The sequence below is a fragment of the Adiantum capillus-veneris genome, chromosome 6 (assembly GCF_014529385.1).
Source record: "Adiantum capillus-veneris isolate H3 chromosome 6, ASM1452938v2, whole genome shotgun sequence".
Taxonomy (NCBI): Eukaryota; Viridiplantae; Streptophyta; class Polypodiopsida; order Polypodiales; family Pteridaceae; genus Adiantum; species Adiantum capillus-veneris.
Genome location: NC_140936.1, coordinates 9,137,447 through 9,154,844, shown reverse-complemented (window position 1 = coordinate 9,154,844; position 17,398 = coordinate 9,137,447). Strand labels below are relative to the sequence as shown.

The 17,398-nt window shown below is 43.9% G+C and overlaps 1 protein-coding gene across 2 annotated transcripts in view; it reads left to right on the top strand.

Annotated features, from left to right (window-relative positions):
• Positions 1 to 1,537: 1,537 nt before the first annotated feature.
• LOC147455118 (uncharacterized) overlaps positions 1,538 to 17,398 on the top strand; it is a 95,990-nt gene continuing 80,129 nt past the window's right edge. The window contains exons 1-6 of one of the 2 annotated variants that reach the window (XM_086513954.1): positions 1,538 to 1,669; positions 1,787 to 1,942; positions 2,245 to 2,320; positions 2,449 to 2,556; positions 2,658 to 2,742; positions 15,673 to 15,730. In XM_086513954.1, the coding sequence (XP_086370080.1) occupies positions 1,667 to 1,669; positions 1,787 to 1,942; positions 2,245 to 2,320; positions 2,449 to 2,556; positions 2,658 to 2,742; positions 15,673 to 15,730 (486 nt within the window). In that variant the 5' untranslated portion in view covers positions 1,538 to 1,666. Of the gene's footprint in view, positions 1,670 to 1,786; positions 2,068 to 2,244; positions 2,321 to 2,448; positions 2,557 to 2,657; positions 2,743 to 15,672; positions 15,731 to 17,398 lie in introns of those variants that run through there. The other variant, XM_086513955.1, reaches the window with a different exon arrangement.

The window sequence follows — 17,398 nt, the reverse complement described above, 5'->3', positions numbered from 1 at the left end:
TTTCTCCGTACTATCCACGATCACAAATAAAGATCTCATCAGCGTACAAAGCTAGAAACCACCAATTATATGTGCACCATTGGCTTCTCCTTGTATGGGGCCTTACAAATTGTGTAACATATATTAAGGTGGCAAAACTGAGAGAGGTGGGCATTGCAAGTATACCAACAGAAATGAACACTATAATTTTGAACATGAGCACACACACTCAACGGCTACAAATACAACTTGAAGTAGCAAACATTCAATTAGCAAGGCAAAGTCAAGGAACAAAGATCAAGATCCAATCCTCGCATAGCTAAGAACCAACCCTAGAGTCCTGATCTCATTGCAAGGCACATATGAAGCCTATCAAGGTATGGAAAAAAGCACCAAAGACTTGGAGATGGAGCTCAAGCTGGAGCAGATGTAGAGAAGAGAGTTGTCACAAGGATTCATGCAAAAAGAGGGAAACTTTGGTTATAGTATCCCCCTCGAAGCAACAAAGTAATAGCCTCTATCACTAATGATCTCCAAAGGCAAGCCAAATCAAGCAAGCACATTGAGAAACTTTGGTTTAATATTCTCCTCGAAGCCAAGTGTCCAGCCTCTTTGTACATACAACCCATGGAATAGCTATGTGCAAAACTTATGGTAGCTCCACAAAATGCTTGTGGGACCACCATCGTTATCCCAGTCCTTAGCTGGTATAGCATTTTGAGCGTGCAAAAAGACATAGCCAGCTCTCTTCTCGACTAGGGCGGATCCGCATGGGGGGGAAGAACCCCAACCACTCCTCAGCTAATTTGTCACGTTCTGCCTACTTCAGCCAGTGTGAACAAGGAATTTGTCGAGCCCGACAAGGGTAGAAGACGTGTTTTTCAACCCTGCCGATTTTGACAGAGTTGAAAGTGGCAAGCGTCGTTTGCTGATGATAGCAGTATAGGGTAGAACCCCAACCCTTGCGGATCTGCTCCTACTTGCCCATCTAATGAGTAGTGTTCAGTGTTCACTAGGCCAAGCAAGCCTCGTCACTAATTAACACCCTTATTTTTTTTTGGAGGGGATCTACGATTGAAAATCGGCATCGCTTTTCGACGAAGATCACAGCCGTTCATCCCGAATGTGAACCAGATGTAAACTCGAACAAATGTGAACTCGTTGTGAACTTGCATATAAACTCGAAGTAAACTTAGTGTGAACTAAGATCGTGACGAGCAGCTAGGACTACACAATATAATGCTATCATTCTCCCTTTCAAAACGCGCACGATAGTGTAGTGGTAAAGCAATGGCATTAGGAGGGGAAGGTTGCAAGGTCGAATCCCGTCACATCCTTCTTTTTTCCTCCAAATGAATAAACGATCCACAATGAACAATCATTTGGGACCGTAGATCCCCTCTAAAGAACAAGTAGAGACGTGGCCAAGCAATGGGATGTCCGACGTGTCGTGTGCACGTGTGTTCAGATCGTGCGATCATTGGTCCACGTAAGAGCCTTTGTCGACGTGTGGGAAACTTGCCATTATAATTAAAATAAAAAGGTAAACTTTGGTCGACCTGGCGTGCGACGCAGATCATTCTTTTGGCATGAGCGTAGTTTGGAGTCGGGATCGGAAGCAGGTAGATCGCAGTTGCCTAACATTCTCGGAGGACCCACTTCCCCCTCTCCTGCCAGCACAAGAACCATGGTACGCTTTCTCACTTTCTGCTCCATCGTTGGCTGCCTCACATATCGGCTAGCCCATCTGTTCATTCAATCACACTGCACAAACCCCAACTAAGTGACTTTTACCTTGTTTTGAAAGCTTGTGCAAGGTGCGAAGGATGGTAGACAAGTTGGTGGAGAAGAGTCTGAAGTTATTTTTGTCAGAGAGAATGTATCTATGCATCCTACCCAAGATGCTAGCCAGCGAATCAGTGGACGCTTTCGTATTCTTAAACAAAGTTCTTCTTTGTTCATGGTATAGGTGCTTTCTATACCTTTAATGCACGTGTTTTGATTTTTTAAAACTTTTGCAGGTTGTTTAAGCTTTGCATTCATCTGTCTATCTCCAGAAGAAAAGTTGAGGAGTCTAATTTGTTTTGAGTGAGTTAGTTACACTTACACATCACCTTCTTTTGGTATAGTTGGCATTTTGGTACTGGCATCACTGCTGCTAATGATAAAATCGTTTGTTTTTTTCACAAAAGTTGTGTACCTAAGTGGAGGAAGCTTTGTTAATGCAATGTAGCCACTAATCATGTTCGTGTGTTGGCAATGCAGACGTGGATTCCATACACACAAAAAGGCAATCTCAAGGTGGCCTCCGACATGAACAACAACAAATCTTCTGAAAGAGGTAGAGGTTCTGTCTTGTGCAGTCTACAGAAGTGGCATAATTAGTCACAAATCTATTTTGTCCCCCATGATCGACAATATGTGTTGAATAGGTACTTCGTCTATTGTTTTATGTTTTTTTTTTTCCAGATAGAAACTTATATTCTATTCGAGCAGTTCCGTTGGCTGAAGTGAAGTCAATATGGCGTCACACCCGCCCGCTTGTTTGGCAGTACATTATTGTCGTGCTCAACTGCGGTACTCAATCAATACCGTTTTATTGTGCTACCAACTTTAATGTTTAATTTCTCTTCTTATAGGAAGAGTATTTACCTTTGCTTTGATTTTTTTTTTCTCAGGTCTTGCTTTTCCTCCTTTGTATTTTCATAATGGTGGCATTAAGGAGCTTCTGAACAAGTTGAAGGAGCATGTTCATATGGTGAGGTAATTCGTTTGCCCTTTGTGGTTTAACGTACTATTTTGAAGAAGTCTGGTTCAGTATGTGGTGGCCAAATTTTGTCTGTTGGGACTTTGAAAAAGGTGGGTATAATAAGTTTTGTATATTCTGAATGCAATACACGAGTTTGACTTGTAGGTTGGTCAAGGCGATAATTGGGAAGATGAATTTAGATTCAAGGACGTTCCACACACAGAGAGAGCACATAACACATAGACGGAGGTTGAAAGCTTTCTTTTGTAACCGGCGAGTCACCTTCATTACACGACAACAACACCGAACTGAACCGAAACAGCAAATACTTGAACTTGAAAGAGAGAACATCACAGTAAACAAGAAACACGGAGTGACGGAATTCCACTTCCAAAAGCATTGGCCCCTCGACTAGGCGCCCCTTGTGTTTTTGTCTTTGCTCCATAAGTTTAAAGTCTAAGTTTACAACTGACCCTCAAAGAGAGAACATCACACAGTAGAGGAGAAACATGGAGTGGCGGAATTCCACTTCCAGAAGCATTGGCTCCTAGGTGCCCCTTGAGTTTTTTCTTTGTTCCATAAGTGCGACGTCAATTGAAGAGCCATGCTCTCCCTCCGAATCTTCCATAAGAGTTGTAGTCCTCCAAAGCCGATCTCCGGTGATGGCACCAAAAGCAACTTAAAAAATCAGAAATGCAAAAGCATTGAAAGTAAATTGCTCACAAAAATTGATGTTCACAAGCCTAAAAAGTCAACACCTTCACAACTGAGGCCAAATGTAGGTCCTATCAGCCACGTCATCACCCGCGGTACTGTAACGGGACGGCACCATGTGCCAACTAAAAGAACAGATTTCAACAGACGTTTAGCACCTCAAACCACAGAACTGAAAGAGAGAGAGAATCCACTGGAGACAGGGAGTGGCGAAGTTTCATTCCCAGACTGCAATGGCTCCAAACGGTGGCGCCCCTTTTGGTTTTTCTTTATATTGCTTCACAAGGTACAACTCTGTCGCTCTGTTGTGCATCTCCCGCAGGTAGCATGCCAGAGAGAGCCCACAACACGAATTTAAAGGCCCTTGGCCTGTACAAAAGAAGTTATATAAAAAGCAACAAGTCTAAAAGTATATGGTCCAAAAGGCTAAAGCAAGCGACCAGAGGGCTGTTCAAGACTGGCGCCCCTGTGAGTATTTCTTTTATATTAATCTTTAAGCAAAGTACAACTCACGAAGGGTCCTCCGCTCTCAAACTCTGTGTCCAGATGCTTTGAGAAGTGAGGCCCTTAGGGCTCTTTTATTCTTACAAGGGATGCCAAAGCAGAGCCCCAAAAATTATTAAACTCAAAAGCAAATAGTCCCTAAAGCAATTTGTTCAAAAGCAACTGATCCCAAAAATCTGCCCAAAAAAAAAACATCAGAGCAATTTGCGAAAATCCGTACAATAGCCACGTCAGCATGTCAGCGCGGCATGCGGAGTTCGTACTGCCGTCCGTACAGTTTCTGCCACGTCAACACTTGTCCATACGATTTCTGTCAGGTCAGCACCTGTCCGTACTACCACATTAGCACATCTACCCGTACAGTTTCTGCCCGTGGGTGGTCATGCCACGTCATCATTTTGTGACACTGTAAGACATGAGCGGTGAAGACGGGAATGCGCCTGATGCGCGATGAAGTAAGGATGGGAGTGCCTAATAAGTCCAGAGTCGGGAACCGAAGATACTTCAAATAAAATTCCAGTAGTCGAAGGTTTGCTCTGTCTCCTCTTTTGTAGGACCGATATGCTTTCATTAAAGCACACGCCTGATGCTCTAATACCACTGTCACAAGACGGGCACCACGTGCCAATAGAAAAGAACAGACTGAACAGACTTTTAGCACTTCAATAACAACTGAACTGAGAGAGAGAGACGATATGTGACACGGAGTGGCGGAATACCTTGGCGCCCCTTCCAATATTTCTTTATATTACATCAACATAGTACAAGCCGATACTCCACGCTCTGCACCTTCTCCAAGAAGCATGCCGGAGAATGAGTGCTAGCCTCATATCGAAAGGCCCTTGGCCATTAAACAGTGAAAAGCTTCAAACTCAAAAGCAATTTGCCCAAAAGCTGGCGTTGAAAATCAGCCAGCGCAAATCACGAAAATCCGTACAGGCTTCCACGTCATCAGTCAGTGTGAAACGCGGAAATCCGTACATTTTCGCCACGTCTGTAACTAGCAAAAAATCCGGAATTTGGTACAACTGCCACGTTAGCATGTCAGCGCGAATTGCGGGCGTCCGTACAATCTGTTGCTTTTGCTTCTTCACTTAGGGTTTAGGCCCCTCGATCGGGATCTGCAAGTCGGCTCCGTTCTACAGTGGCTTGACACGTAAGCAATTTGTGACATCCCCCCTTCTTGAAAGAAGGTAATCGTCCGCGATTCTAGCATATCTGCAAAACAACTCAAGTTAGCTAAAAGAAAATAAATTTCGAGGGACAATCAGTTTGCAAAACAACTCAAGTTAGCTAAAAGAAAATAAATTCCGAGGGACAATCAGTTTGTTCTTTTTTTGTTAAGGAGTTGGCTTCTCCTTTTGTCCAAATCGAAACTCTTGATATTCCAGTGTAGTAAAATTAGCCATCACACCCAGGCCGCACTGATCTTCCACGGGTGTCTTGATGCACTAAAATTACATACCCAAACAATCTCATTCAATTAGGAATATTCAGTGGTTGGCACATCACAATGCAACACAAATGCTCACATATGCATGTTACAAGACATATAAACATAAAGTTGCCGATCAACACTCCTCCTACATAACCTAACAAGGTCCGGGCCGAGATATATCCAACGGCTCCCTCATCACTCCTCCCGCATAATGTAAAAAGGTCCGGGCCGGGAGATATAGAGGCTTTTTACAACCAAACGTCCCGCAGATCGCAGCCTGCGTCGTTTGAAGGTGCTGAGAGTAATCACTGTTTAGACTTCTTATTACTTCTCCCACATAACCATCCAGGTCTAGGCCGGGAGTAACAACAACAATATTTTTCAAGCATACAACCAAACGCTCCCCAGACATCTCGTCTACGTCGTTCAGAGGTTTTCTAGCATACAACGAAACCCTCCCCAGACATCCCCTATGCGTCGTTCCGAGGTTCAAACAATACCAAAACAACATTTCTCACTACTCCACCGGAAAGTAAAATCACCAATCATTGAAACCGGAGTCAAATAGTTCAAGTCGGCACCAAGACAGGTTCAAAACAGATACCATCCATTCAAACAAATTCCAAATAGGATCACCAAACAAGTTCTCGGACAGATTCTGTCACAAAGTGATGACGTGGCTGTCTCTGCAAGAAACCCTAATTGCAGAAACCCTAACCCTAACTGTAGAAATGACATGTGGTAGGCAGCGCAAATTGCGGAATTCCGTAGCGCTGACGTGGCAGCGTTGTATGACAGCTTTTTGGCAGATTTTGTCTTGCTTTATTTCCTACACAATTGAGAGAGAGAGAAAAGCCTTTTGCTTTATTAAGCAAGAGAGAAAGAGAGCTTTTCTCCTTTATTTCGAAAGGACAGCTTTTTTGGGACTTGCTTTATTTTTACAAGCAAGAGAGAGAAAGAGCCTTTGCTTTTATTTGGGCTTTTGATTTTCAGCTTTTGGGCTCTGCTTTTGGCATTCCTTGTAATTTTTAAATACACGGGTTGGCCTCTCAAAACTCAGAGCATCTGGACGCAGAGTCTGAGCGTGACCGCTTGCTCGAACTCTTGGACTTTGAACTCAGATTAATACAAAAAGAAATACCGAAAGGGGTGCCAGTCTTTGGGGCTAATATCTCTAGGCACGGAACTCCGCTTGGCCAGTGTTGAATAAATTGTGAACTGTGAACTGTTTTGAAGTGGTTATTTGGTGCTGTCGCGGTAGATTCTTGACTTGGAGTGTTTAAGTTTGTTACATTGGTATCAGAGCACGGCAGATTTCTCTTCTACGAGAAATCTGATCCTATTTTTTTTTTTCCGCGGCACCTATGGCTTCAGGCAAGGATCAATCGACTCCCTCTACATTCGGAGATGCGGGAAGGGATCACAACGAAGATTCCGGCAAGGAGTATGGCCTCCCTAGGCCTACTTAGGCGGAGCGTCGAGAGATGGAGCGTCGTCAATTGATCGGCGATGCAACAAAGATGATGCTCAATTTTGCGAAGGACCCAAAATTTACAAAATATATGAGCGAGACTCCTTCTCAGGAGGTGCACGCGCAGTGGTAGAAAACCACAACACCACCCCCAAAACACGCTCTCAAGAAACCTTCTGCTCACAAGAAATATACAGGGAAGGAATTAGAAGAGGTGGTTGATGCACAAATTGCTCAGCTTTTTGACGTGCAGAACAAAGCTAAAAAGCACGGCAAAAAGAAGAAGAAAGGCATTGACTTCCCGGGTTATTTGGGTCGTCAGTCGACATTTGAAAAGGCAAAAAAACAGAAGAAGCGTGTTCGATTTGAAGGAGTACCCAATTCTTCTTCTTCTTCTTCTTCCGACAGTTCTTCTAGCTCATCTGACTCGAGCGAAGAAGACCGAAAAGGCAAAAAGCGAAGCAAGAAACAACGCTTCGGAAAGGGCAAGAAAAAGGCAAAGAAATCTAAATTTCGCCCAATGAGTGACAATTCTACAGAGGACTCGTCTACAGATAGTCTGACTTTGACGACAACAACTTTTATGCAAAGAAGAAGAATTTTTACAAAGCCAACCAGTATGACTTTCTGGAAGACAAAAGCAAGAAAGTCCGAGAGTTTAAAGAAGGTGGACAATCAATTAAATTTGACATCTTTTCGGGATATAGAGATGCTTCGAAGGCTTTGTCTTTTGTACAACAGTTTGACATCGCTTTCGCGGGAGGACGTTACTCAGAGCACTCTAAGATTTGGAGAGCTGCCCCTTACTTTAAGGGGAATGCTCGAACTTGGTGGTCCACACTTCTATTAAGCAAGACTGCGCCAGTTAAATGGCTGAAATTCAAGAGGCTTTTTATTTCTTCATGGTTGACTCGAGGTATGAACGTGATATATGAACTGCTTGGAGCCATCTTCGGATGACCAAGAAGGATACAGTGGACGCTTATTGCGAGAGATTCTGGAGCTCTTTTCTACCCGCCTCTTCATTTAAGAAGATCTCGTTCAAGGAACAGATTGAGCGGTTTACCTTGGGTCTACCTACAGAGATCCGAGATCACTGCTTGGAACAGAAGTCAGCTTCTATGCAAGAGTTGATGAGTCATGCGAAACGGGTTTTGCCATCCACTCTGGCAGTCTCACTTACCCCACTGATGAGATCATGACACAAAGAGCTGAACAGACTTCGACAAATGAAAGTAGAAAGAGAAAGAGAAACTCTGAAAAGAAAGATGCATGACCCAAGCTTACTCCTCAGGAGAGAGCTCGCTTCATCAGGGAGGGGAAGTGCTTTGGATGCAGGGAAATTGGACATATCTCCGCGAAGTGCCCTAAAAAGGCATAGAAAGAACAGAACGACAAGGACGACGAAAGGCTTGAGAGTTCGAGAGCAGCTGAGGAATGTGGAAGAAAAGGCAAGATGAAAACAAGACTGGTTCCAGATTGCGTGGGTACCGATCCCAACACGTTGGACGAGAGTATAGAACTTTGCCGAGCTTGGGGCAAAGTAAAAGATCAAGAAGCCCTTATCTTCTTTGATGGAGGAGCCAGGGCAAACTTCATCTCACCGGAATTGGCGGCGCGGCTCGAGATCACTCTTGATCGGATGGGACCACTTGCGGAGGCAGTTCTAGCGGCACCCGGTAGGGACGTAGCCATTACACCTGTCATTGGCAAACTTCGGTTGCATTGTCGGGGGTATTTGGGGCATGAGTACTTCTACATAATGCCTTTGGAAGGTTGTGATGTTCTCTTGGGAATTCCCTGGTACCACAAGAACAACGCCGTGGTCGTCTATTGGGCAAGGAAAGCGACATTGAGTACGGAGAAGGGCAGAACAATTGTACTTGACATCAAACTTAAGGGCGAGTGTGTCCCTATTGTATCGGCTTCGGCCAATTCTAAATTAATAAAATCTAGTCTGTTTGTTTACTCGATCTTTATGAAAGAGTTAAGTGATGATGAGGATAGGACAAATATGTATGAACTTGATAAAGAATACCAAGATTTTCTCCACTCTCATGCCGATTGCTTCTCAGAGGGCCTGCCAAGTGAGTTAACACCTGCTCACCCTGAAGATCATACCATTGATCTGATCCCTGGAAGCACCCCATCGAACCGGCCACCTTACCGTGTGAGCCAAGCACAGAACGAAGAGATTATGAACCAAGTGAAAGACCTCTTGGAAAAGGGTCTTGTCCAGCCTAGTACTTCACCGTATTGCTCTCCAGTGTTGTTGGTTTTGAAGAAAGACGGATCCTGGAGAATGTGCATCAATTATAGAGCTCTCAACAAAATCACCACCAAGAACAGATTTTCGATTCCTAGGATCGATAATATACTCGACAGATTACAGGGATCCTCGTGTTTTAGCAGGATTGATTTGAAGAGTGGATATCATCAGATCAGAATTGCGTCGGGAGATGTCTACAAGATAGCCTTTCGAACGACTTTTGGGTTATTTGAGTTTTTGGTAATGCCTTTTGGCTTAACCAATGCTCCTGCGACATTTAATCGGATGATGGACAAGATTTTTCGAGAGTACAGGCTATTTGTTGGCACTTTCTTTGATGATATTATTGTTTTCTCCAAGAATGAGACAGAACATAAGAGATCATCTGCTGCAGGTCTTTCAAGCATTACGAGATCACAAGTTAGTGATTAATGCAAAGAAAAGTGAATTTTTCCTACCAGAGATACACTTTTTGGGACACATTGTCTCAGCAGCAGGAGTGCTAATGGATCCGGCCAAGATAGAGACTATTCGTGATTGGCCCGATTTGAAGAATGTCCATGAAGTTAGAAGCTTCTTGGGACTGTGTTCGTACTATAGGTGGTTCATTCGAAAGTTTGCAGAGGTTGCTTCCCCCTTGCATATCTTGACATGGAAAGGAGTCCCTTTCTCGCGGGGACCCATAGAGGTGACTGCCTTTTAGACTTTGAAAGAGAAATTGACTATGGACCAGTTTTGACTTTGCCGGACTTGCAGAAGTCATTTGAAGTATATTATGATGCTTGTGGTCGTAGTCTGGGTGCGGTCTTAATTCAAGAAGGCCATGTCATTGCTTACGAGAGCCGATTGTTCTCAAGGCCAAAATTGACAGCATAGATTTATGAGAAAGAGCGTTTGGCGGTTATCCATGCTCTTATTCAGTGGCGGCACTACCTACTCGGAGCAGATTCTACCGTCTTTACAGACCATCAGAGTTTGCGCTACTTCTTGTTATAGAAGCAGCTATTGGAAAAGCAGATGCGGTGGGTGAACATCTTGTCACAGTTTTACTTCCAGATTGTCCATGTTCAAGGACAGAAGAATATGGTGGCAGACGCTTTGTCTCGGAAGCTGTTGGTTCTAGCTATTTCCGCGATACATCATAGGAGCTTCGAGGATATGGTTGACCAGTATGCCACAGATCCAAATTTTGTAGACGTTTTCACACGGATATGGGATGGGGAGACAGTAGCAGGATGCTCCATTCGGGATGGCTACTTGATGAGGAAAACCATGTTGTGCGTTACATAGCCGTTGAGGGAAAAGGTTATGACCGAATGCCACTATCCACCTTTTACGAGTCATCGCGGCATTGCTACCACCATGAAAGGGATAGAGAGAGACTTCTTTTGGCCGAGACTTGAGAAGGATGTTGAAGAGTTTGTGCGCAGTTGCTTGGTATGCCAGAAGGTCAAGTTTGATCGGCATAAAACACAGGGACTGTTACAGCCTTTGTCCATACTCACCCGCCCCTGGGAAAGTATTGCAATGGATTTCATTTTTGATGATATCTGAACTGTTATTGACAGATTTAGCAAGCAGGCTCATTTCATTCCAGTGAAGAAAACAGTCAAGCCGGATCACTTAGCGAGACTGTTTGTGGCCCAGATTTTCAGATTACAGGGCATGCCTGAGACGATTGTCTCCGATAGGGACCCCAGATTTACAGAGTGGTCACGATGATATCTGAACTGTTTTGAAGAATACAGAGTGGTCACGATGATATCTGAACTGTTATTGACAGATTTAGCAAGCAGGCTCATTTCATTCCAGTGAAGAAAACAGTCAAGCCGGATCACTTAGCGAGACTGTTTGTGGCCCAGATTTTCAGATTACAGGGCATGCCTGAGACGATTGTCTCCGATAGGGACCCCAGATTTACGAGTTTGTTTTGGAAGGCAATTTGGGAGAACATTGGCACATGGTTGCAGTTCTCATCGTCGTGCCACCCGTAGACTGACGGGCAATCTGAGATTGACAATTTAGTGGTTTTAGATCTATTGAAGTCATATATCTTGGATCAAAAGACTCAAATGGGAAAGTATCTACCTTTGGTGGAATTTGCCTACAATAACACGATACACTCTTCGACAGGGAAGGCGCCATTTGAGATTGTTGAAGGTGTTGCGAAGGTTCCACGCTTCCTAAGCACGAAAGATAAGATTTTTGAAGCGGATGAATACACGCGCGACTTAGATACGGCTTTTACCAAAGTCCGCAAGGCTTTGCAGAAATCTCAAGAACGACAGAAGAAGATTGCCATCGTCGCGATTTGAAATTGAAGGAGGATGATTGGGTGCTCTTACGTTTTAAGAAGGCACGCTTGAGAAAGAAGAAGGGAAAGGAGAGGCTTTTTCCAAAGCTTAGTATGCGATACTACGGACCTTTCCAGATCTCTGAAAAGATAAATGATGTCTCCTTCCGACTGAAACTGCCTGACACTTGAAGGATTCACAACGCATTTGACGTGAGTCTCTTGAAACCTTTCAAAGGTGATGTGCTTGAAGATGGGGAGCTCGACGAGGAACCCGAAGTGGAGGAAAACGAGGAGATCCTTGTTCCTGAACAGATTTTGGCACATACGGACACAAAGAATAAAGGTAAAGTAAGAAGGCGTTCTTAGTTAAATTCAAGAACTATCCTGCATAGGATGCGAAGTGGATGGAGGAGGAGGACCTAGCAGATACTCCTCAGATTGTGAAACTTTACCTCGAAGCTTTTGGTTTAGCATAGTCTACTCCAAATGGAACCCAGAATTCAGCTTGGCCGCAGATCTGGTGCAGTGGGATGCACAAGAGGGGAGTTTCTCCGCTCCTTTGTCAACAGATGCTTTGATTTTTAGAATACTAGAGTCACTGATGTCTCTTTGAGCTTCAGGGATACTGAGAGCGGACAGTATTCTGCTGTATGACTTTATAAACTGGAATTCCTGAATATGAAACTGATTTGTTCTTGACTTGTTTTTAAGTGCAGGAACTGATAACCGAAATGACTGCAGCATTTTGGTCTAAATGATCTCGAATAGACATGGTTGCAATAGGGGTTAGTCAATCAGGCATCTATGAGGTCCCGACTGGATCTAGATGCGATTGCTAACTACATTGCCGATAAATCATGGTCTAAGATCCGAATGAATGTTGAATGTCATGTGATGTCTAGTGATGTCCTGTGATGTGTACATGTGCTAGATGTGTGTTCCTAGTACGTAGGTACTAACAATCAGTGTCTGCTAAGACGATTTATGGCCTCTGTCTGTTTTGCAGGCGTAATCGAGGGCCATTACAATGTTTTCAAGAGGGGGGTATGTCACAAAGTGATGATGCGGCTGTCTCTGCAAGAAACCCTAATTGCAAAAACCCTAACCTTAATTGCAGAAATGACACGTGGTAGGCAACGCAAATTGCGGAATTTTGTAACAAACAGTTGACGTGTCAAAGCCCTGAAGAAGGGAGTCAACTTGCAGATGTCGGCCGAGGGGCCTAAACCCTAAGAAGAACAAGTAACAGAAGAAGAAGTCCTACCAACTTATGGGGACCCTGTTCGATGGGGCCCCAAGTGACATAAAGGATTAAAATAAAGCAGGACCCGCACATACGCAAATTGATGACGTGGCAGATTTTCAAAAATTGCGCTGGCATGATGACGTGGCAGGCTGTACGGATTTTCGTGATTTATGCTGGCAGCTTTTGGCTTTGCTTTTTGGACCAGAAGCTTTTGAGTTTTGAAGGCTTTTCATTGTAACTGCTTTTCAGGCCAAGGGCCTTTAAATACGAGTTTAGGGCTCATTCTCTGGCATGCTTCCTGGCGAAGGTGCAAAGTCTGGAGTACTGGCTTGTACTGTGTTGATGCAATATAAAGATATACCGAAAGGGGCGCCAAGGTTTGGGGCCAATACTCTTTGGGGTGGAATTCCGCCACTCCGTGTCGCGTGTTGTCTCTCTATTTCTCAGTTCAGTTGTTAATGAAGTGCTAAAAGTCTGTTCAGTCTGTTCTTTTTATTGCCACGTGGTGCCCGTCTTGTGACAAATTCCGTATTGCGGACGTGGTAGCGTTGTACGACAGCTTTTTGGTAGATTTTGGCTTGCTTTATTTCCTACGCAATTGAGAGAGAGAAAAGCCTTTTGCTTTATTAAGCAAGAGAGAAAGAGAGAGCTTTTCTGCTTTATTTTAAAAGGACAGCTTTTTTGGGACTTGCTTTATTTTAACAAGCAAGAGAGAGAAAGAACCTTTGCTTTATTTGGGCTTTTGATTTTCAGCTTTTGGCATCCCTTGTAACCTTTAAATACACGGGTTGGCCTCTCACAACTCAGAGCATCTAGACGCAGAGTCTGAGTGTGAGCGCCTGCCCGCACTCTTGTACTTCGAACTCAGATTAATACAAAAAGAAATACCGAAAGGGGCGCCAATCTTTGGGGCCAATATCTCTAGGCAAGGAACTTCGCCGGGCCAGTGTTGAATAAATTGTGAACTGTGAATTGTTTTGAAGTGGTTATTTGGTGTTGTCGCGGTAGATTCTTGACTTGGAGTGTCTAAGTCTGTTACAGATTCTCGAACAAAATTCAAACTTAAAAAGCAATCTCGACATCAGTCGAGCTCAAAAAGTCGACTGACTTTCCATCCTAAAACCTGCACCAAAAATTAGGGTTAGGTTCCTTCCATAAGGTTGTAGCCGACCACAACATGGTCCATTAGCTCTTGGACAGACAGTGCTCTTCTGACGGAGATGGTAGTCCCAAGAGCCGGCAATCACACTCGACCTCCAAGGTTTTAAGCTCGAAAAGAGACACCTACTGAGAGATGTCGAGAAATTTCAAGTTATAATCTGCTAGGGTTCCCATGGCAAGCATTTCAGGATACCCCACTCTGCCTGAAGTTGCACTCTGAAGGAAGTTATCAGAAACCATATAACTTCGGGAAAAAATTTTCTTGAAAGCTTGCCAAGTCCTCGGAGTGTGTGGCTTGGTAGCTATAGACTTCCACCACTGCATGACACTGCATCTGAGAAAAACAACAGCTTGAAACAAATCTTGGATCCTTCTCTTGCAAGTGATCTCTTTGGCTTATGCCCTGTAAGACATGAGCGGTGAAGACGGGAGTGCGCCCGATGCACGATGAAGTAAGGGTCGGAGTGCCTAATAAGTCTTTGGTTTGCTCTGTCTCCTCTTTTGTAGGACCAGTATGCTTTCAGAAAAGCACATGCCTAATGCTCTGATACCATTGCCACAAGACGGGTACTTCGTGCCAAGAGAAAAGAACAGACTGAACAGACTTTTAGCACTTCAATAACAACTGAAACTGAAAGAGAGAGAGCACACACAACACGGAGTGGCGGAATTTCACCCCAGAGAGTATTGGCCCCAAACCTTGGCAACACTTTCGGTATTTCTTTATATCGCATCAACACAGTACAAGCTGGTACTCCACGCTCTGCACCTTCTCCCAGAAGAGTGCAAGAGAATGAGCTCTAGCCTCATATTTTGAAGGCCCTTGGCCATTAAAAGCAGTTTACATGAAAAGCTTTAAACTCAAAAGCAATTGGTCCAAAAAGCTACAAAAACTGTGAGCGTGTTTTACCAAATTCCGTACAATTGCCACGTTAGCAGTTAGCGCAAAACACGAAAATCCGTACGGTTTTGCCAGGTCAACAGGCCAACGTAAAATCCGAAGTTTTGTATTGGATGCCATGTCATCAATTTTCCACTTCTTCTTCTTCTTCTTTTGCTTCTGCTTCTTAGGGTTTAGGCCCAGGTTTGATTCATTCTTTAGTGACTTAACACGCCAGCAGCTTGTGACAGCTCCGACCGCATGCGGAAGCGTAGAGAGGAGTTTCTTCAACTCTGGCGCCCTGGGCCTTTCTTCACCATGGTCCGGGGTGAGCCCAGATGTCTTTACCATCCACCTGTGTGGTTTTTCCCTCTTTGATTGAGCCCTCATTGTACATATGCTGTTTTTTCATTGGGAGAGTCTCCCCTCATGGTTGATGTAGCCCTCTCTAGTAGACGTGGTTGTAGCCCTATGGGCAGTTTTATTAACTAATAGAAGGATCGTTTTCTTGGAAAAAAAGAAACTATTTGCCATTGGTGGAGTCTGCTTACAACAATACTATTCACACTTCTATGGGGGAGGCACTAATATGACATAAAAATACGTTTTGTGGCTTTGAAACCCCAAAACCTCGAATGTGCGAAACATTTTGGCGGAACGACCGAAACACAAAACTTGTTTCAAATCATGCGCTTTGCAGCTTTTAAACCTTGAAACATTGAAAACATCAATCTTTGTAACAAGAGCTTTGTACTCAACTAGTTTTAGGCAATATTTAGCGAGATAATAATACCAAAATAGGTTAGTTTGATTGAACTGGCTAATAGTCTTCATCTAGTACCTTAATTGAAGCAAGATTCTTAGCAATATTTAGTTTTTGAGTCTTATAGTGTCTTCCAAATTGTTATTCTTTGTATTTCTAAATCTAAATTATTTTTGAGGTTGACATGGTTTTATTGGTACAGGTCACTTGATGATGCAAATTTGTATCTTCTCAATGATGTTGTTCAAGATCCTCTTCAGGTACACATGTTTTCCATATTAAAAATTGTCTCTACTTTGTCACGCAAAATTGTTACAACATCAACAGTAGTATCTTTTGAGATTTTAAAGGTTGGTGTTTTTCAAGATTTGTTGATAAATTGTCTCATCTTGTGTGCCAATGCCACATAGAGAGTCATCATGAGCTTTGCTCAAAATCTCTAGGTTTTGGGAATGGAGTGTTGACTTCACATGAATACTGTAGACTATAATTCAAAGAGATTTTTCTTGAAATGAATTCTCTATCTAGGGGAAGGATCCACCATCAATAGTAACGGTTTTTTGGCAATCGTCTAAATTGTGATGTTTCTTTTTGCAATTGGTGACATTATGCTTTTTCACCCCAGGAGATAGAGGGAGAAAACGCATATTGTCTAGTTTTGTCTTGTTTCTGCTTGTCCTCGACCTTGATCTCTCCATAGATAAAAAAATTATATCCAATTAGAGTGTTTGTGTTTTGTCTTGTGTAGCAGGCTACAATGTCACTTTCATAGGACACACAGTTAGTACAGTTGGTTTGGTCTGGTTCACACTCGACGGACTTTCTGGGTTGGGCAGTGACACGTGGCAGGGATACGGACGGTGGTCTAGTGGACATCTTGGCCAGGCCAGCAGCACCACTCAGTTAGAGATAGACTTAGATGGCTGACGTCTATGAGCCGTTGGTGGCTCTTTATGGTTGTACATATGAGTAGTAGCTGTTGGGTCATCATTATCATCTTCTTTATATATGGTCCAGTGCCGTCGTCTAGAGGAGGGAGTCTATACACAGCACCTCTGCACCATCTGAAACCGGCCCATAGGGCGGTAGGCGTTGGCTTTCACCCGAAATTCTTTACTTTATACACACACACAGAGCACTTTGCAAAGAGAACCTGCGACGGGAGTTAACACTTAAACACACACACGGCTCAGAAGCTAGAATGCTCCGAGCAGACGCGACAACCTGTAGTCCCCAAAATTGGCGCCCCTTTCGGTATTTCTTTATTCTTTAGGAAGGTAAATTACAAGGTAAGGTCCTGGGAATCCTTCACGTGTATCCACCTAGATACCATTTGATTTGGCCAAATTTTGGCAGCATAACAGCCCCAAAACTTGCGCGAAACCAATTCCCCTGCTGGAACTCGCTTGCACTGGCGTATACCCTCTGATTCCTGTCCAAAAACAGTAAATTCAGCACGCTGTATTTACTGGTTTTTGCCCTGTTTTCAGCCCTAAACAGTCCCCTAACTGTCCTCTGCCAGTGGGGCACGATTCCCAATGGTCCTGGCGTCCGTACGGCTGAAAAACAGTGAATTTACAGCACATACACAGCGCTGATTTTGCACCTGTACGGTGAGGTTATGACCCTCACCAGTGCCTGCTTTGGAGCAGCAGCTAGCTATCCCTGTTCCTGCTCAAGGAGGCTCTTGCCTCAGCACAAAAGCATGAACCCACACAACTGTATATCAGTCAAATGAGTAGCCCTCTTGTGGGGCATCACATAACTGCACGTAGGGGAGAGAGAGAGCAGTGTGTAGTGTGCAGGGCATCACTCCTAGCACCACACTGTACATGAGAGGGAAAGGAAGCACTCCATAGCTCTTAACCTGTGACAAAAGCTGAAATGAGGCCTCTCCCAGCATAAAAATCAGCGCCCATTTTTCTGCA